Source organism: Eurosta solidaginis, chromosome 5 (genome assembly GCF_040869045.1).
Source record: "Eurosta solidaginis isolate ZX-2024a chromosome 5, ASM4086904v1, whole genome shotgun sequence".
NCBI classification, from domain to species: domain Eukaryota; kingdom Metazoa; phylum Arthropoda; class Insecta; order Diptera; family Tephritidae; genus Eurosta; species Eurosta solidaginis.
The window spans coordinates 427,621-449,625 of NC_090323.1; the positions used below are offsets into that span (position 1 = coordinate 427,621).

The following is a 22,005-nucleotide window of genomic DNA, read 5'->3' on the forward strand; positions in this document are numbered from 1 at the left end:
TAACAACGTATACCAAGTGTTGCGTAGCCTTTATTTGAGTTCTAAATTTAAAAGAATTAGAAGCTGAATAACTAACATTTGGTTAATCACAATGTGTGTTCAAGTGTTTGAAATAGTTCCGACACCTAAAAACGTAGTAAAAGCCATTTTTTCAATGCATTTTTTTCCGTATAATTCAACAAATATTACTCTTTCGTATTGCCCAACACCAAACAATAATTTACTACATATATACCACTGTTACACACCACCTTGTAGTAAACGCACATAAACATAATGTATGACTATTTCAAAGAGATAGATATGTATTTATTGAAATAGTGCTGAATTTTTTTTTTCTTCATGAAATTTTTAACCTGGGCCTTTGATTTGATAGCACGCACACTTCCATATAAATGTACGTATAGGTATTTGTACGAAGTTCGCGTGCAAAGATCTTGAAGTGTGGCAAAGTGGGAGTTAACATACTGCACACAAGCGTAAAGAGCATTTTACCTTGTAATACCACGTATACACAGACCTCCTTAATCAAAAAAATTAAATAAAAATATGCGTTTAAAAAGCCTTTTTAAATATTTTTTATGAATAAGAGGAAAAATATGCAAGTGCATCGAATACAATAAAACTTTTGTAAATTTTTCCTTTATCTTATTTGTATATGTGGGTTTGACCAACCATATCAAAACAGAAATTGCTAAACAAAAAGTATAAACTGCAAATAAAGTTAATAACTAACCTTTCAGAAGATACGCGGTATTACAGGTGAAGCAACGACATATACACTTGCTTGCACTTATGTTCAACTATTTACATTTGTATTAACATTTATATGCCAAAATATGCAACTTACGTATAATAAAATTACGTTAACAATTACTTTTATCAAAATTATTTATATAATTTATTAACAATTTATATATGTTTACAGCTCCTGATGTTTGACAGTGATGTAAGTGCTAAAATTACATTTTGAATATATATTTAATAAAATACTCACCTATAAGCTAGCAGTCTATGTAGTTAGAAACTATTTTTTACTAATTTCAAAGATTTCACAAACGTACATGTATAAATTTTTTTGGGAAAGTAGGAAATAAAATGCGTGGCTTGGAAAGATTTTTTAAAATCAGTTAAATAGTTAGTCATAAGACATACAATTATTTCATAACTCTATTTTTTTTTGTAATAACAACACACCTATTGTTAATCTAGAACATTTTTGTATATATAAATGTAAAAATCATTTAACTGAATGCTATTATTGAAGCAGATAAGCTTGATGGTATAATGGAAAACTAAATCAGCTATTAAATTGGTTTCAGTATAAGTTGATAGAATCAGAAACAAGTTCGAATAAAAAAGTAAGCCCTTGAATGGATATCTTCATATTAACATAAACAATTTTCTTAAAGCCTTGCATTAAATTTTATATAGTTATTACACATTTGTTACGATTTCACGGAAATCAGAAGTATATACATACATGAAAAAGCCTAACACAGATGCGAATATGCACGTATGTATAATAGACTGGGTCGGAAAAAATTGTAAAAGGCCGCCCCTATGCTTGAAGCTTATGTTGATAGGGTTTTCGAAATATTTATTTTTTATATCCTTGAAAATATACTTGATTTATTAACATATATGAAGTCGTAGGTGCTACAGTTGTATTTCCCTGGGCAGGTCTCTATGAAAAAACGATTATATGAAAACGACTGCAGTATTCAATAGGACATGAAAAGGAATTATGGAGCTTCTGATGAACAAAATAATGGCTTCCCTATTCTTAACATAATACCCAATAATCAACAACAATTAAGGAAGTCTAAGTTGGGGCAAAACCGAATAGTATATACCCAGCTGTATGTTCTACAAATTAAGATGTAAAGAGAAATGAAAAAAACAAAGGTTTTACCAAAGCTCATTAAAATTTGTTGATTTTTTTTTTTTCAATTTATAGCCTTAATAGGGAAATAAACTAAAAACCGGCGGCCACACTCACTTCCAAAAAGTCACTTTTAGTTGCAATATATGCCACAGCTATGAGGTGAAATATCAGTATAATTTGTTTACCGCAAAGATATTGAAGTCTTTTGTTACTTAATTGGAATTTAGCCGTTTAAACGGTTATGGCCCTAAAACAAGTTGCGCCATTTGGTTATTGGCTGTGCTAAGTGGCAACAATTGGTAGCCCCAAAAGAACTTTAATCGTTTTCCACCTTGCATACTCGCCGTTTCCAACGCGAAGATATGTTATCAGTGTCGATGCTCCTTCACCATAAATCAGGACGTGTACGATAAGAGACTTGCTACCATTATGAAAATGTTTTTTTTTTTAATGGGTGTGGTCGCCAGCGCATTTTTATAATTTTCATAAATACTTGAATAATCAAGAACAACCTGCATGCCTACTTTTATCGTGATATCTTAGACGTCTTTTGATATAAGGCCTCCAAAAAGTTTAAATTTTATTCTTCCAAATGTAATCGGTGCCAGGCCCATTATCCAACATTATATCAAATATCTATTTCTTACCATAAAGTAAACCCGCATATTAAGGTGTATCACTTTATCGGTTTTTTGTAATGAATTTCGCATTTTTTCGAAATCTTTGATATTGGAAAAGTGGGCGTGGTTATCGCTCGGTTTCGACCATTTTCAATACCATTTTATTCTAGACCCAGACAATCGAGTATACCAACTTTCGTACAGATATCTAATTTTTTACTGAAGTTTTCGTGGAAACGGACAGACTGGCGGACGGACGTGACTAATGAGAATCTTTTACGATGCTGATATAATTGTGATATAAACGAGCCTATATCTATCTCGATTCCTTTATGCTGGTATTGACAACCGTTATCCAACCAGAAGTGTAATACAATTTTGTTTAAGCACAGACCAAAACCGAAAAACCAAAACGATTTCGGCAAATACCCAAAAAGGTTCCAAATGTATGAGCGGTGTTTTGCAAATTTTTGTTTTCCTTTCGGAACCGATCCTGTCTAATATATATACATATGTATGTATACTTCAGATCAAATCATATTAGCTGGTATACGTAAATACTACATATCTGGGGTCTCCGCTTAAGTCAACATGAGAAAAAAGTGTTCTGAACTCCACATTGTGCTGGTTCATGCTCCACAAGTGCGTCCAATCGCCACCCTTGCATCACAGTTTTGGGCAAGTTATAAACAACTACCTAATTGCATGGAATAATATATTGTTTGCAATAGCCGACTAAGGGACGGTTTTTCGTGTGAACTTTGACATTTATCTTTCCCATAAACACAAAGTTTGTTCACATACTTAAATATTCTTGTGAGGCAGGTGAACCTCAATGTTTATTTGAGAAAACGTCCCGAGGTCAATAGAACACACATACGTAATTCCCAAACGAATTTTTCTGCGCTTTATTGATCTTATCACTTTCAATTCAGCTAGTTTAAGTACGAAAAAAAATTGTGTAATTGCGTGCATTTAAAAGTTTAAAATAATTTCCAAACGCTGACTACCAATTTGCTTATGAGGTATTAATATATATGTAATACGTTGGTGGGTAGTTTTTGGCCGGCTGTTGTTGTGATTGGCGAGTTCAGTACAACTAACAACTTCGATTAAATGACAAAAACAAATAAATAAAAAACAATTCATTTTTGGTGGGGTGGGTAGGGAGCTGAATGTCCACTTAATCGGTAGTGTGGTGGAAAGCTGGGCAGCGAAACAGTGGAGGAAAAAGGCAGGTGACATTGGCAATGTACGGGTACATATATGAGACACGTTCTGTCTGCTACTTGTTATTGTCCGCTCGCATTGCGTATTTGTATTTTATGTCAAGGTTTGTTTTGGCATGTTGATTAATTTTTAATTTTTTATTTTAAATTGAAACTTCGTATTTTTCGCATTTAATCTACAAAGTATTTTGAAACCTACTCAGACAGTATCTACTTTTCCCGATATAATTATGTGTATGAGTTTACTTTTATACTCAGCTGTGTAGATCACACAAAGTACATTAACTCAATTCCCATAACGGTATATGCTAAATTTCATAATATGCTCTTTCCAAAAATATTCGTGAAGTCGCACTATATGGCGCTATACTGCTATGACCATACGGCCTGCACTCAAGCTGCCCAGAGGCCTTAAGCCTTATCGTTGTTAACGGTATATTTTTGGCCATTAGGTCTGCAGGAGGCATCCTCTTGCATGCATAGCATCCCGCAGGGGATTTCTTCGCTCTCTCTTCCACAAAGAGTAACCACAAGAACTTACTTTCAGGTATAATTCATAGATAATTTGTGCAGTGTTTTTCTTGAGGAGTTACTCCTCAAAGGGACCTTATATTTTCTAGAAAATAGTACTACATCGGGTTTTTCCGCGTTGGCAGTTAATACAACTCCAGATGCCCAGAAATATACATCTCAAAGCGCCTGGCCTATCGGGATATTTTGTGGCCTTGCATAGATCCCCTTCCGACGTGATCATTCTGGTGCTTAACATGGAGCCGATCCAACTTGTTAAGACCAGATGAACTTCAACCGTTGAAGAGACATTGTTGGAAGCCCTGACAATGTCCGAAAAACACCTTGGGCTTTCTCTCTATTCATAACTTCCATATGCAATGGAATATCAACTGACTTGCCGTTGGTGATAGCATGTTGAGCTAAAGAGAATAATGCTTCATATATATTCATCTATACATCTCCCTAGGGCTTTGAACAGAAAAGATGTCAAACTAATAGGCCTGTAGTATTTCGGGTACAGATGACTGGTTCTTCCCCTTTCGGTATGAAGACTACTCGAGCCGTTCTTCAAGATTGCGGGACGTGGTTCAGTTTTATGAAAGCCTTAAAGATTGTTCTAAGCCATTTTACAACCGTTCCACATGCCAGATCAGGGAATATCCCATACAGACCAGACTCGGCGATTTGAACTTGGCGAGTTTTTATCGTCCATTCAATTTTAGTATTTTCCATCAATCGTGGCACTGCTCGCTCCGAGTTGTGAACCAACTGCTCCGCATTATTTCGTGATAAGAGGTGAGTGTTAAGTTAACTGTTCACTACTGTGTGATCATTCCGAATCGTCCTTTGTTATCAGTCCCTGAAGTGTAAATTCTTTCCTCTCGCCATTTGGCTGGAGCATTCTATGTCTTCGACCTGCTGATTCCACGTTTATAGATTCTACCACTCCTCGCTTTGCGCAACTTTTGCCAGCTCAATAATCTCGTTTACCTGCTCCCTAAGAAGAATCAACTACTTACTCCACCATGGTGGCTTTGCTTTTCCCTTGAATCTTTTCAGAGGACAATTTTTATTGTAACCAGTTGTTAGTGCCTTTGATAAGAAGTACAGTAGATAGAGTTCTATGGTGGAAACCTCTTTAGACTGTCCTATTGTTTCTGCTATACATTTCTTGTATATGTAGCTTTAGGAGGATGCTGAAGCTGATATTTACATAGTCTGAGAAGGGCACGACGCAAATCGGAAGAGAGGCTCGGCCTTAATCTCTTCGGAGAAATATCGCGCATTGTAGTTATTTTTATATAAAAAATTAAATGCCTCTAATGCTAATAATACCTCGGTTATGACACTGGGTAGGCATCGGTATTGCATCAGTTATTACTAACCGGTGTCTAGCTCATAAATCCTTACAATTGTCAAAGCGAATACTAAAGAAATTGGTGCATGTACTTATGTACGCGCGTGAGAAGTTATACTTCTTTGGCATAAAAAAATAGTTTTCAGTTGCATGCAAATAATTTATTACAATACAATAACAAAAGGACTGAAAAAATATAGTCAACAAGTCCATAAAATTCAGTTTAAATTTGAAAAATTTTTTAAATTAATATTTATTTTCTTACATTAAGTGTAGCATAAATTCACGAATCAGTCGCATATTACTATTTTTAAATTATGTCCACTGCCATATCATCTTCCGATTTTAACTGAATTGGAACTCCAATTATGATTCTACTGATAATTATCAGTGGCTTATGATAAAAAGGACTATCTATGTATTTATCATATTTTAGGCAAATGGAAAAGTGAATAGAATTCTAACGAATACTTCGGTCCCTGGTCCCTGGAAACTTCACAGGAACACTCTCCGGGTTCTCATAATAAATACGATTAATATACCAAATTTCAATCGAATCGCACTATAAACTGTTTTATTTAGAACAGGTCCTCCCTGGACCACTTGCCGGAATGAAAAGTGTGTCAAATATTATCTACGTCAAAGAGGTATTTGGAATTGGTATTTTCAATTACTGATTATTGGTAATGGTAATGCTAATTGTACTTGATTCTGTCTTTATTGATATAAGCATGAGGTTTCGCACGTACGGAATTACATTCCATGAAGTTACAACTTACAGACATTCACATTAGCGCGCGAGCGTATCCATCTATCCGTATTATTTATATATACATATATGTAGTTATTATGCCTTTTGCTCTTTAGATTCGAAATTCATCGAATTTTCGTGGACGCACATAGTACACACTAACACTACTATTTGCTATACACACAAAGGGTTTATCGATAATTACGTTCAATTTGTGTGTATCTCTTGAACCAAGCCAAATGACAAAGTTTATGTTTTCGAAATGTTTAGTTACCCACTTGTAGATCAATCCACAATATGTTATAAATTCCCATTATTAACCCTTCAAGGCACAAATGGGAATTCATCGGTACACAAATGGCGAAGCAACTAAATTATCTTATAACTCCTAAACCAAGCAAGATTTTCTAAACTCTTACTTCGCATTATATAGCACCTGCCTGAAGAATACTCCACAGTTTGTTTCAAGATTATATCACCAACGGCTCAACCGCTACGTGAGATATCCCTTTTATTGGCAACTACTGACAACTAAACCGATTCATGTGTATATCTCTTGAACGAATTGGAAGATAAGCATGGTTTGATTCAATTCGTTAACGATAAAGGCGCTACGTGGGTTTATCGGCTTATTGATCTCTACTATCGATTTTTATAAGTCTCTTCAGCCAAAGCAAATGGTAAAGTTTTTTTCCTGCAATATATATATATGTACCCACTTGTAGATTTTTCCACATTTGATATACAGTTCTATCATTATCTTTCAAGGCAAAAATGGGAATTTTTCGGTACACAAATGACCCAGCACTTAATTACCCTATATCTATTGAACCTAGCAAGATTTTCTTAACTTTTTTCACATTATATGACTCCTTTTTTGCAGATGAAGACGCAATTTCATTAAAGTTTCTATCATTAACGGTTTAAGCGCTAAGCAGATATACTGTTTATCGACAACTACTGACGACTAAACTGATTATTGTGTATTTCTCATGACCAAGCAATATTTTAAACATTTTTTTTTGTGCATTATGTAGCAACCTACTTCTTATATTGAACACAATTGCAAGAGTTTAGAAAATCTTGCTTGCTTCAAGAGATATTGGTCAATTTAGGTTCTGGGTCATTGGTGTACCGATAATTCCCATTTTTGCCTTGAGGGGCTAATATAACATGAGGGGCTAATATAATATAAACTTTATATAATATAAACTTTATATCAAATTTTGGATTAATCTACAGGTAAGTAGCCATAAACTGCAAAACAAAACCTTTGTCATTTGGCTTTGTTCAAGAGATATACGCTAATTGACAGTAGCTATCTATAAGCCGATTAACTCACGTAGCGCCTTAACCGTTACGGCTTTTAAACTGCGAACCTCAGCAACTGTGATCCAGTATAATGACAGCTTTAGAGACTTAAGGCCGTTTCACCAACTTCGGTTACGCTAACTTTACAAAAAAAATGTAAGGCGCGATAACCTCCGAAGAGATCTAAGGCCGAGCTTCTCTTCCAATTTGCGTCGTGCTTCTCTTGATTTTCCCTACAAATTGGCCGGACGGGACCTACATGTTTTATGCCGACTACGAACGGCATCTGCAAGGCAGATGAGTTTTCACTGAGAGCTTTTCATGGCAGAAATACACCCGGAGCGCTTGCCAAACACTGCCGAGAGGCGACCCCGCTTAGAAATATTTTCTTCTAATTGAAAAACCTTATTTCTAAAATTTTTGATGTTGCTTTGCCCTGGAGTTGAACCCAGGGCATACGGTGTGATAGGCGGAGCACGCGACCATCACACAGAAATCTTTCGATGATCTGTCAGGTAGACTGTGAGGTAGGGTTTCAGGTTCTTATTTCAAATAAATATACTGGGTACAACATATGTATGTATACTCCGCCGCTTTGTTTATTAGGAGGATATATGCGGAGTACGGACGAGCAAGATACATATTTTTACTCAGGTGAAGATATTGTATGTTCTTGGACGGGTGTTGCATTCAATACCTGCCTGGAACAGCTTGTTGAACATAAAAAAAATATACCCAAAAAATTAAAGAAACAAACGGAACGTTAATTGTTTAAGGATATGGTAGCGCTGTTTCAAAAGGGAATGCCAAAACAGTTTATGTGAAACGGGGGAGAAAGAGTGGAACTACCTCTCTATAGTTGTATCATGCGTATACCTATGGTATATTACCAAAGCACCTGGTCAAAAATTAACATACATTTTTGTATTCTGTGCATTGTTTTTAGCGATTTCTTGCCCCTCTAACCCTGTTGATGATAACCACCTCTTTTCTCATGTCTTAGTCTTTTATCATCGCCATAGTTGGCGAGTTGAGAAAAATCCCTGAGGAAACAATGAAAAATGCTGCAACCCACTCTGGTGGCACGATTTTATATCATATGTCATAATGACAGTAAAAGTCAAATGGTTAACTGGGCGACCAAAATTATTGAGTGGACCAAATATTTGTGTTTATAACGATTCTAAAATGTCATTTGTATATTAATTCCCAGCTCGGAGAGCTTTTTAAAATCATTCTATTTTATATGAGTAAAGCTTAAACAAAATCAGTCAATCATGAACGGCTGACATACATATTTTTGCAACGAAAATAATCTTTAGTTATTTTCTTTTAATTGCTATATTCAGATAAATATAAGTTTTTATTCTCAACTAAGCTCTGAACGGCCTCAGTATACAATAAAGTTTTTAGTACTCGTAAATATGCACATATATTTATTAAAATTGACTTAATGCTAATACGTACACATACTCAATTATCCATGGTTTTGCATCATAGCTGCTTAAAACAAACTTTAAGTGCAAATATCTATGTATTTATGCATTGGCTTCCTTAAATACATATGTAAGGTATTAGTAAACGCTTACCAAATATACAATCAGAGATTTTGAGCTAAGTATACTAAAATATCCCAGCTCTTACTAAGGCGAAATTTTCAAATGCCAGCACAATCCGCTTTATGTAAATAAAAAAATTTTTAATTACAAGTTTTTTGCACCATCGAATGAATTTCAGCTTTGATACTAAATTTTTGGTAAAATATGAAGATTAACTCTGAGCATAAACACTGCGTACTAAAAATATAGCACCACTATTTTCAAAAAGTTTATCGTAATTCATATATTACACATAACATGTCCACATTTGATGATAAACTTACCTCCACGTTATATGTACGTTCATTATCTCTTACACGGCTATTTTCCCCTTTAGCAGCGTTAACACAAAAAACATCTTTCCAATTTTCTGTGTTTCAAAAATTGTTTTTGAGCTGTACATTGGATAACAAATAAGTTATGAAAATTTTTTTAAATGTACATATTTAGTTTTGGCTGTAGCATAATATAGCATATGTAAATGGCGATTTGTCTATAGAAATGTCAGTTATGTTGTACATCTTGCAACAAACCGACAATAAAAAGTATCAAAGAATTCACAAGGATCAACGCAATTATATATTTATGTTTATTCGAAGGGTGCGAATATATGTATTATGTCTATATATACATATATAACCGAAATCTAAAGTTAGGTCTCTGCATTTTATTATATTAAATTTATTCTCCATCAACATTTTTTAAAATTCATTGAACCCAGAATTTTAATTCTTGACTACGTTTAGTGTCTTTTGTCTGTTCTCCAAAAGTAATAATAATAAAGTCTAACCAAATTTCGTGTTTCAAATGAATACAGACTGGTGCATTTATATGCATATGTATGTACATATATTCTAAATGCTTATATACAAAAAATGTGTTTTCAGAATTTGATTTTTTTATCTGACTAACGATTTACTGAAACGGGTTTAATTAGTTGTATTCGGCTCAAAAACAATACTTATTGATTTTATGCAATAATTGTTAAGAGCTCTCAGCTCACACAATTGTTCAATATTTGTTAAGTGAATGTAAGTAGCTTGGAAAAATTCTCACCATATTCCTATACAAAAAAAAAATACTTAGAGGGAAGTACTTAATACACTACACTTAATACTTTCTAACAATTCCATTCTACAACAAGGGCACTCAAACGTGCTTACAATAGATATCAATAATATTCTGTGAACAAACTGAAAATTGCGAACTCAAATAATTCAATTGTGATGTCGCTAATAAATGTGTCTACAAATGGCTATAAGCAAAATATTCGCAGGCATGAAGTTGGGCGAATATGCGTTTGAGTTAAAATAAATGATTCTAAAAATTTGTCTGTGATTGCTATCTTTACTAGATTATATAACCTTTTTCGTTATAGTAAACTCAAAATTGCAACTTATAAGCATAGGTATACATATATATGTATGTATGTACATTAAGCTGGGTCGATTTATTTACCTACATGGCGCCATCGATTTTTCGATAGGTTTTGGGCTCAGGAAAAAAAAGTTCCACTAAGCATACCCAAAAAAATTATTTTCGAGCCTGCAAAATTTGAGTTTTTTTACTTTTTTTCTTTGATTTTTAAGGTTTTTTTTCATGACCTACTTAAAAAATTTTCATTTGATTTTAAAATTTTCATGTATACCCTGTCCGACTCAAAATTGTCCGCTAAAAACTTTGATGATAACAGTTTTTTAAAAAAAATATTTTTTGGGTTTTGAGGACTGTTTTGGTGAAAAAATTTATTTTTGCGCCATTTTTTTTTAAGGGTTTCTTCAGAAACGTGCAAAAGTGTTGCCGGTGAAAACGAATTTGTCTCATAGTTCTTATCCCACTTAAAATTATGCAATAACAAGTAAGGAAGGTTAAGTTCGGATGTAACCGAACATTATATACTCAGTTGAGAGCTATAGTGACAACATAAGGGAAAATAACCATGTAGGAAAATGAACCGAGGTAACCCTGGAATGTGTTTGTATGACATGTGTATCAAATGAAAGGTATTACAGTGTATTTGATGAGGGAGTGGGTCATAGTTCTATAGGTGGACGCCATTTAGGGATATATCCATAAAGGTGGATCAGGGTTGACTCTAGAATGCGTTTGTACGATATGGGTATCAAATGAAAGGTGTTAATGAGTGTTTTAAAAGGGAGTAATCCTTAGTTCCATAGGTGGACGCCGTTTCGAGATATCGCCATAAAGGTGGACCAGGGGTGACCCTAGAATTTGTTTGTACAATATGGGCATCAAACGAATGGTGTTAATGAGTATTTTAAAAGGGAGTGGGCCTTAGTTCTATAGGTGGATGCCGTTTCGAAATATCGCCATAAAGGTGGAATAGGGGTGACTCTAGAATGTGTTTGTACGATATGGGTATCAAATTAAAGGTATTAATGAGGGTTTTAAAAGGGAGTGGTGGTTGTTGTCTAGGTGGTCACATTTTCGAGATATCGCCATAAAGGTGGACCAGGGGTGACCCTAGAATTTGTTTGTACAATATGGGTATCAAAAGAAAGGTGTTAATGAGTATTTTAAAAGAGAGTAATCCTTAGTTCCATAGGTGGACGCCGTTTCGAGATATCGCCATAAAGGTGGAGCAGGGGTGACCCTAAAATTTGTTTGTACAATATGGGTGTCAAAAGAAAGGTGTTAATGAGTTTTTTAAAAGGGAGTAATCCTTAGTTCCATAGGTGGACGGCGTTTCGAGATATCGCCATAAAGGTGGGCCAGGGGTGACTCTAGAATTCGTTTGTGCAATATGGGTATCAAACGAAAGGAGTTAATGAGTATTTTAAAAGGGAGTGGGCCTTAGTTCTATAGGTGGACGCCTTTTCGAGGTATCGCAATAAAGGTGGACCAGGTGTGACTCTAGAATGCGTTTGTACGATATGAGTATCAAATGAAAGGTGTTAATGAGTATTTTAAAAGGGAGTAATCCTTAGTTTCATAGGTGGACGCCGTTTCGAGATATCGCCATAAAGGTGGACCAGGGGTGATCCTAGAATTTGTTTGTACAATATGGGTGTCAAAAGAAAGGTGTTAATGAGTTTTTTAAAAGGGAGTAATCCTTAGTTCTATAGGTGGTCGCCTTTTCGAGATATCGCCATAAAGGTGGACCAGGGGTGACTCTAGAATGCGTTTGTACGATATGGGTATCAAATGAAAGGTGTTAATGAGTATTTTAAAAGGGAGTAATCCTTAGTTTCATAGGTGGACGCCGTTTCGAGATATCGCCATAAAGGTGGACCAGGGGTGACCCTAGAATTTGTTTGTACAATATGGGCATCAAACGAAAGTTGTTAATGAGTATTTTAAAAGGGAGTGGGCCTTAGTTCTATAGGTGGACGCCGTTTAGAGATATCGCCATAAAGGTTGACCAGGGGTGACCCTAGAATTTGTTTGTACAATATGGGTATCAAAAGAAAGGTGTTAATGAGTATTTTAAAAGGGAGTAATCCTTAGTTCCATAGGTGGACGCCGTTTCGAGATATCGCCATAAAGGTGGGCCAGGGGTGACTCTAGAATTCGTTTGTGCAATATGGGTATCAAACGAAAGGAGTTAATGAGTATTTTAAAAGGGAATGGGCCTTAGTTCTATAGGTGGACGCCTTTTCGAGGTATCGCAATAAAGGGGGACCAGGGGTGACTCTAGAATGCGTTTGTACGATATGGGTATCAAATTAAAGGTGTTAATGAGTATTTTAAAAGGGAGTAATCCTTAGTTTCATAGGTGGACGCCGTTTCGAGATATCGCCATAAAGGTGGAGCAGGGGTAACCCTAAAATTTGTTTGTACAATATGGGTGTCAAAAGAAAGGTGTTAATGAGTTTTTTAAAAGGGAGTAATCCTTAGTTCCATAGGTGGACGCCGTTTCGAGATATCGCCATAAAGGTGGGCCAGGGGTGACTCTAGAATTCGTTTGTGCAATATGGGTATCAAACGAAAGGAGTTAATGAGTATTTTAAAAGGGAGTGGGCCTTAGTTCTATAGGTGGACGCCTTTTCGAGGTATCGCAATAAAGGTGGATCAGGGGTGACTCTAGACTTTGTTTGTACGATATAGGTATCAAATGAAAGGTGTTAATGACTATTTTTAAAAGGGAGTGGGCCTTCGCTCTATAGGTGTTTGCCTTTTCGAGATATCGCCATAAAGGTGGACCAGGGGTGACTTTAGAATATGTTTGTACAATATGGGTATCAAATGAAAGGTGTTAATGAGTATTTTAAAAGGGCGTGGGGCTTAGTTCTATAGGTGGACGCCTTTTCGAGATATCGCCATAAAGGTGGACCAGGGGTGACTCTAGAATGAGTTTGTACGATATGGGTATCGAATTAAAGGTATTAAAAAATAAAATAAATGTAAGGCGCGATAACCTCCGAAGAGATCTAAGGCCGAGCTTCTCTTCCAATTTGCGTCGTGCTCCTCTTGATTTTCCCTACAAATTGGCCGGACGGGACCTACATGTTTTATGCCGACTACGAACGGCATCTGCAAGGCAGATGAGTTTTCACTGAGAGCTTTTCATGGCAGAAATACACCCGGAGCGCTTGCCAAACACTGCCGAGGGGCGACCCCGCTTAGAAAAATTTTCTTCTAATTGAAAACCCTTATTTCTAAAATTTTGATGTTGCTTTGCGCGGGAGTTGAACCCAGGGCATACGGTGTGATAGGCGGAGCACGCTACCATCACACCACGGTGGCCGCCAAATTAAAGGTATTAATGAGAGTTTTAAAAGGGAGTGGTGGTAGTTGTATATGTGAAGGCGTTTTCCAGATATCGACCGAAATGTGGACCAGGGTGACCCAGAACATCATCTGTTGGATACCGCTAATTTATTTATATATGTAATACCTGCCAAGATTTCAAGGGTTTTTTATTTCGCCCTGCAGAACTTTTTCATTTTCTTCTACTTAATATGGTAGGTGTCACAACCATTTTATAAAGTTTTTTCTAAAGTTATATTTCGCGTCAATAAAACAATCGAAGTACCTTACCATGTTTCATCCCTTTTTTCGTATTTGGTATAGAATTATGGCATTTTTTTCATTTTTCGTAATTTTCGATATCGAAAAAGTGGGCGTGGTCATAGTCGGATTTCGTTCAATTTTCATACCAAGTTAAAGTGAGTTCAAGTAAGCACGTGAACTAAGTTCATTAAAGATATGTCGATTTTTGCACAAGTTATCGTGTTAACGGCCATGCGGAAGGACAGACGGAAGACTCTGTATAAAAACTGGGCGTGGTATCAACCGATTTCGCCCATTTTCACAGAAAACAGTTAACGTCATAAAATCTATGCCCCTACCAAATTTCAAAAGGATTGGTTAATTTTTGTTCGACTTATGGCGTTAAAAGTATCCTAGACAAATTAAATGAAAAAGGGCGGAGCCACGCCCATTTTGAAATTTTCTTTTATTTTTGTATTTTGTTGCACCATATCATTACTGGAGTTCAATGTTGACATAATTTACTTATATACTGTAAAGATATTAAATTTTTTGTTAAAATTTTACTTTAAAAATTTTTTTTTTAAAAGTGGGCGCGGTCCTTCTCCGATTTTGCAAATTTTTATTAAGCGTGCATATAGTAATTGGAGTAACGTTCATGCCAAATTTCATCATGATATCTTCAACGACTGCCAAATTACAGCTTGCAAAATTTTAAATTACCTTCTTTTAAAAGTGGGCGGTGCCACGCCCATTGTCCAAAATTTTTCTAATTTTCTATTCTGCGTCATAAGCTCAACTCATCTACCAAGTTTTGTCGCTTTATCTGTCTTTTGTAATGAATTATCTCACTTTTTCGGTTTTTCGAAATTTTCGATATCGAAAAAGTGGGCGTGGTTATAGTCCGATATCGTTCATTTCAAATAGCGATCTGAGATGAGTGCTCAGGAACCTACATGCCAAATTTCATCAAGATACCTCAAAATTTACTCAAGTTATCGTGTTAACGGACGGACGGACGGACGGACATGGCTCATTCAAATTTTTTTTCGATCCTGATTATTTTGATATATGGAAGTCTATATCTATCTCGATTCCTTTATATATGTACAACCAACCGTTATCCAATCAAACTTAATATACTCTGTGAGCTCTGCTCAACTGAGTATAAAAACGTTGGCATTAACAGTTAAAAAAAAAATTTTTTTTTGGTTTTTGGGACTTGTTTTGGTCGAAATCGTTTTTTTTCATTTTCAAGGCTCCAAATCATTTTTTATGTATATGTTTCCGTTAGACCCACCAACAAGTATACCAAAATGATCAGGGGACGAGCTAAGTTGATTTAGCCATGTCCGTCCGTCCGTCTGTCCGTTTGTTTGAACGCAAACTAGTCCCTCAATTTTTGAGGTATCTTGATGAAATTTGGTAAGCAGGCATATTTTGATGGGTGATTTGACATTTGTCGGAATCGACCGGATTGGACCACTATAGCATATACCTCCCATACAATCGATTGTTCAATAAGAGGGTTTTCGCCATTTCTGCCTGATTCTAACAGCTAGCAACATCAATTTTTACCACAAGCTTACGTATTGGGCATGGATTGTTGTCTGAAAAAATCATCAAGATCGGAATAGAAATCGATTTCGACAAAAATAATGAAAATCCTCTTACCTGAACATTCGGCTCTATGGGATATATATTATAAATATATCCGATCTTGATGATTTTTTCAGACAACAATCTATGAAATTTTTTCACCAAAACACTACTCAAAACCCAAAAAATATTTTTTTTTCAAAAAACTGTTATCGCCAAAGTGTTTAGTTTTGAGTCGGACAGGGTATACACGAAAATTTTAAAATCAAATGAAAATTTTTTAAGTAGGTCATGAAAAAAACCTTAAAAATCAAAGAAAAAAAGTCAAAAAACTCAAATTTCGCAGGCTCGAAAATTATTATTTTGGGTATGCTTAGTGGAACTTTTTTTTCCTGCACCCAAAACCTATCGAAAAATCGATGGCGCGATATGGGTTAACTTTCGTCCATGCAAATCAACCCAGCTTAATGTACATACAATGCGCGTATATACATACGTAGATATAATTGATAAATTAACAAATTTTTTAGCCTATATAATAGAGGCAAACGTAAAACTTAAGTAGTTAGTATATACACATACAAACCTATCTAAAATATGACAGCTAATACATGTAGCAATTTATACAATTTACTAGATTTTAGTTGTTTATTGCTGATTCTGCCAAATGAGACGCACCACATAAGTTTATAGAATATGGTGATATGTGTGTTGCTACTTCCATTCATATGAAACAGCTTAACTCTCTCAGCTGAGTAAATCAAACATACAATATGTACATATATCTAAATTTTATAATTCACATGGAAAAATTCTTCATAAAATGTGGCGAATGAATAACATCCGTTTCATATAACATTCCGTTTGTATATATTTGCCTTGAATATATATTTTATAAGCTGTCCTTACTTTGGACACAATTTCAAAAAATGTGTCACGTACTTCATCTATGTATATATAATATAGGTGGTTTCAACCGTACTCAATCTGTGATCCAGTTAGGGACTGGCTTATGTAGAAGACTACCTCTACATTTGGCCCCTCCAACATTGCCTTCGTCTCGAGGATTATTTCCTTGATCTACGTTCCTGTGGCACTTCAGTTCAAATGCTGTTGATAGAGTCAGATTGATGTCTACTTATGAGCGGAGGACGTAAATTGTTTTCCCTTTCTCAGCAAGGACTTACATCGATATACATATATACATATAATTTTTTTTGCGTTAAAAACGTCGTGTGTTTGTATTAGGTTTGTCTGCGATTTGTTTAGTAAATATTTAAAATTATTATTTGGAGACCCTCGTAAATTTAATTAGATTTTTTCTTGTCACACTTATGCTACTACAATCACAAAAATTGTATGATTTCGAATTCAAAATACATTGGGAGCATTTTCTATTAGCAATATAGGAGTATTACATCTATCGTAAAAATACCCACTCAAATATGCTTGGTCGTTACCTTTCAAAATTTTGAATACCATACGTATACAATGTGCGTCAGTTTATACTAAACAGTTGAGACTTGAATTTAATACTTATTTAAAACGATAAAAATTCGCAAATAGATTATAAAAACAAAAATAAAAGAAATAACATTAGTTGTGAGATTTTTCTCCATAACTCCATTTATTTTGTTGAATTTAATTATCCAAGTCTGTGACTTGTTACTGCAGGATACTGTACGCATATGGTTTTCAAAATATTCAAAGGGAAAAGTTATCAAATTGGAGTAAAAATTTTCACACCTCACTTTCGGACGAAAATTCTTGATATTCTGGTCGAAAAACTATAGATTTGTAAATATACTCTGCAGAGAATATCACTAGTTCTGTACTAGCTCACTAAAAGATGGTACTAGTTTTGATTCTGTCCCCTCGCAGAACTTGCTGCTTCTGCTTTCGGTTAGCACTAGTTCGGTCGGTCGGCTCGGATAGTCATTAAACCTGTAATTCGAAACTGTCGCTTTGCGTGACTATCTTCCGTATTCCCTGCAGGGTACATATATATGTATGTAAATGCTGTACCTATGTTTATGCCTTTAAATATATACGCTTTGATTAATTAAATAATGCTGTTATATTATTCATTTTCTTTCCACAGACGGAGGACTATTTGTTCGACTCGGACCTTAAGTTGGACAACTTTTCGTCTGATTTGGCAATTAAGCAGGAGCCACAATCTATCACTGATGCAGAAATGCATGCTTTAGCCAAAGATCGCCAGAAAAAGGATAACCATAATATGAGTGAGTAAAGAACAATTATCCTTTATTTTTCTGCATATTTTTTGTATAAAACAATGTGTATTTATATATACGGGCGAATCCACATAGCCGGTTACTCTTTGGATACATGGATAGATAGGCATTAGAAAACTACTTAAAGTACGAGTAAAGAGCACTGACGTTAAGTTAGATCACTCCACTTTGTGATCTGGGCCCGTATTACGTTTTACAATCAGTGACTGAAACCGCTTTCACTCAAACGATAACTATGCAACTGTCAAAATATTTCTAAAAATTATATTAAGTTAGGAATCTAAATTACTATTTTTCAAAGCTGTTATGATTTAAAAAATTAGTTTCGATCACGGATCGTAAAACGAAATACGGACCCTGTTGATTTCGATAAAGAAAGAAGATGATGGAACTTCTTCGGAGAACTTTAAAAAGAGTCCTCCTGAGGGTTCTGTTTCCATTTTTTTCATACAAGTTTGAGGCACCGATGAGTCATGAAACAACATAGTATTGTTTTTGATACAGAATCTAAAGAGTATGACGTACAACACACCGGGAGTGTTTTTATTATAACAGTTGGTCATAATTAATTACATAAGTTAATATAAGGCGCGTTTTATCTCCGATGGTATTGCGTCGCAAAGTGTTTCGATTGTATGGGGGTCGTGCCAAATGAAAGCGAAAACCTTTTTATGTTAGAAGGGAACAACTAAAAGTCGTGTTTGCGAAATTTATTTGCTGATACCGCTTTCGTCTAGTTTCCGAATACATGTATATTATTTTATCCTCGATTTTCATAATTTTCCTTCTTTCAGCGCCAGAAGGGCCATAATCCAAAAAAATATTTTTTCAGAAATCGGCGCTGATTCGTAATCTAGGTATTATATGCTAAATTTGTATATCTTTATCAATCAACAATTGCTCATAAGAAGTAAATATGTTTTTATATTTACTAGCAAACATTAAAAAAAAATTCGCAGCCTTTCGCTTTTTACTTCTTAGACCTAGCTTCATACAATCGCAACGCTGAGCGTCATGCTCCTGCAAATTGGCGGGACGGGAACTACATGTTTTATGCCGACACCGGAAGGCATCTGTACGGCACATGAATTTTCCCCAAGAAGCTTTTCATGGCAGAAATTGCCTCGGAGTGTTTGCTAAATCACTGCCGTGGGGCACTTATACACATTTTTTCTAAATAAAAATACCTTTTACTAAGACTTTAGATGCAGCATCGTGCAGCTGAATAGTTTGCATGCGTTTTCATATAAGAGCCCATTTGTCGCTCCCCATACAGACACATGCAATCTACTTATCTACCAGCGCACGATGCTCCATCAAATCCTTATTTGTTCGTGCTTTTAGCGAACTTTATGTAAGAAGACCGCTTGTAGCTAGCTTCTCTTTATGCGAAGAATTCTGCAAACGCGATAATTACTTAAAGTGAACAATTTTTTTTTTTTTTTTTTTTTACACCAAAAAATGGAGGGGTTCTTATAGTCAATAAGGCACGACTGCATTTATAGTTTTTCTCAATGGGCGCTTTCGACGAAAAGTATTTTTTTGATACGTTGCAAACATGTTTTCCTTAGTTGAGTGATAGAAAATTTGTTCTTTGATCAAAAATACACATCGGTGAGTTCAGAAAATTATTCATAAATTATATAAACTAATGTAGTTACAACCCATGTATTCTTCAATTACATGGTGCTATAAAAAAATCTATAAGACGGATCTTAGCAATTTTTTCAGGCAACAATAAATGCCGTATTTGTGAGCATTTGAAAAAATTTCAAGCTTCTAGCGGTTAAAATGAGGAAAAAATTACGTTAAAATTTCGATCTTGACAATTTTTCCAGCCAACAATGCCTTATCCTTTGAATAAATGACAAAACCCTCTTTTTCGAAAAATCGGTTGTATAGGTGATATATGTTAAAGTGGTCCGGTCGGTTCCAACAAATGATTAATCGGACACCCAAATATACCCGCTCACCAAAATTCATCAAGCGATCTCAAAAATTGAGGGACTAGTCTGCGTTCAAATAGACAGACAGGCGGACATGACTAAATCAACTCAGCCCTGATCATTTCGGTACACTAATTGTTGGATCTGTCTCTTCTCCTTTAAGGACTTACAATTTTGAAATTCTCCATTTTCATGATAGGTATAAAAGGAATCATAAGTAAAATAAAATCAGATAGAATATGGGTTTGTCGTGATTTATTAAGTGATGATAAAAATTCATACATATTTTCATACATTTAATTTTATTTTTCTACAAAAAATATTTATGGTTTTTTTTTTTTTGAAGTTTCGTACCTAGGTAGCCTTTCGAACGGACTAATGTTTGCGGCCCTTTCCTTTCCTAGGAGTGTAGGGGAACAAGCAAAGGAAAGGAAAAGGCTTGGGACGGGCAGAGGGTCAGCGACAGGCAGAATAAAAGGGAGGGGAGAGGGATTGGGAGAGAATGTTACAGAGGGTGGAAGAAAGTCAGGGAGAGGTAGAGGATTGGAAGATGAGAGAGAGAGAGAGGTATAAGGATACAGTAAAAGATGAAGTAAGAGAAAGAAAAATATAATATTATTAATCATGAGCTATAAAGAAATAAAGTGGATTTATTAAATAAATACTTATTTTTGAAATTAGTTTTTCCGCGGCAGCAACAAGCAGGGCAACAGCTAGACCTTTGTAAATTAAGCTAACGATATTTTGAAAAGGGTTTTTGTTTTATTGAATTTAAAAAATACATTTTTTAACAATTTTCTGTCTGAATACTTTATTAAAGGATTTTTTTTCTAGTTGAGCGAAGAAGACGATTTAATATAAACGACCGTATTAAAGAACTGGGTACATTGCTGCCAAAAACAAATGACCCCTATTATGAAGTAGTACGAGATATACGTCCAAACAAGGGTACAATTCTTAAATCATCTGTTGATTATATTAAATGTTTAAAGCACGAAGTATCGCGACTGAAGCAAAATGAAATACGTCAACGTCAAATGGAAATGCAGAACCGAAAATTGTTGAATAGAATAAAGGTAAGATATATTTGCAGGCATACAAACTTATATACATATGTAAATACACATGTTAATTATTCATTTGAGGGTTGTTTGATACATCGGTGACTTTGAATAAGGGTTTTTCTTGTTGCAAATATTTTTTTTTTCCATATCGACATGGTCGGTTTTATGCTTGCGATATTTAGTCCTGCGTTTTTTTTTTTCAATTTTTAAGTTTTTCCCAATTTTCGTTTCTCAAAGCTTTCAACATAAGCATTTGATTCAGACATGACCGAATCTCTTACCCCCAACCATTTCTTAATTCATGGAAACAGGAAATACCTCTGCGGAGGCTAAGTCTTGAGAATTTGCTATGAATTTTGAATTTTCACCATGATGAAGTTTGCGCATTCTCATGATGGAACAACACTTTTTCTTCGACAAATGCTTTCGTTCCAGCTTCAAAGCAACTATCTGCCCAACAGCGGATTCGAATATAGGTGTAAAATGTGCTGTGTCCACTCAGTTGAAATGTCTGAAGTCTCAGTCATTCCATACGATTTCATTCCCCAATCGTCCAATATCATTCGACGGGTTTTCCGCCGATAAATGCTGCAGTTTGTATCTACAGCATATCCATAGTTGGCATTTGAGGTGAGCGGGGTTCAAATTCAATTTACCGCACTCCAAATTCAAAAAGTCAGCGAAATATCAAAAAGCCCTTTTGCCTCAATATAAAAATTTTGTAAATGTGTTATAAAGGAACTGGAAATGCAAGCCAAATCTCATGGGCTGCCGTTAAGTGATTTTAATTTAACATCGGTATCAGCACCTGCTCCTGCTTCCTATCTTAAGGGCTCCAGGCCTGCATCACCATCATTGCTCAATCATCATTCGACATCATTAATACCGGATATGGTAGAAAAAGTAAGTACTGGTCTA

General features: G+C 35.2%; 1 protein-coding gene across 7 annotated transcripts in view; it reads left to right on the forward strand.

Annotated features, from left to right (window-relative positions):
* Window positions 1-22,005, forward strand: part of Mitf (transcription factor Mitf) — a 120,368-nt gene that overhangs the window by 90,146 nt on the left and 8,217 nt on the right. For 6 of the 7 annotated variants that reach the window (XM_067788183.1, XM_067788182.1, XM_067788176.1 and 3 more), the window contains 4 exons: window positions 929-949; window positions 17,921-18,065; window positions 20,858-21,099; window positions 21,826-21,990. In XM_067788183.1, coding sequence (XP_067644284.1) covers window positions 929-949; window positions 17,921-18,065; window positions 20,858-21,099; window positions 21,826-21,990 — 573 coding nt within the window. The remainder of the gene's footprint in view (window positions 1-928; window positions 950-17,920; window positions 18,066-20,857; window positions 21,100-21,825; window positions 21,991-22,005) is intronic. The other variant, XM_067788181.1, reaches the window with a different exon arrangement.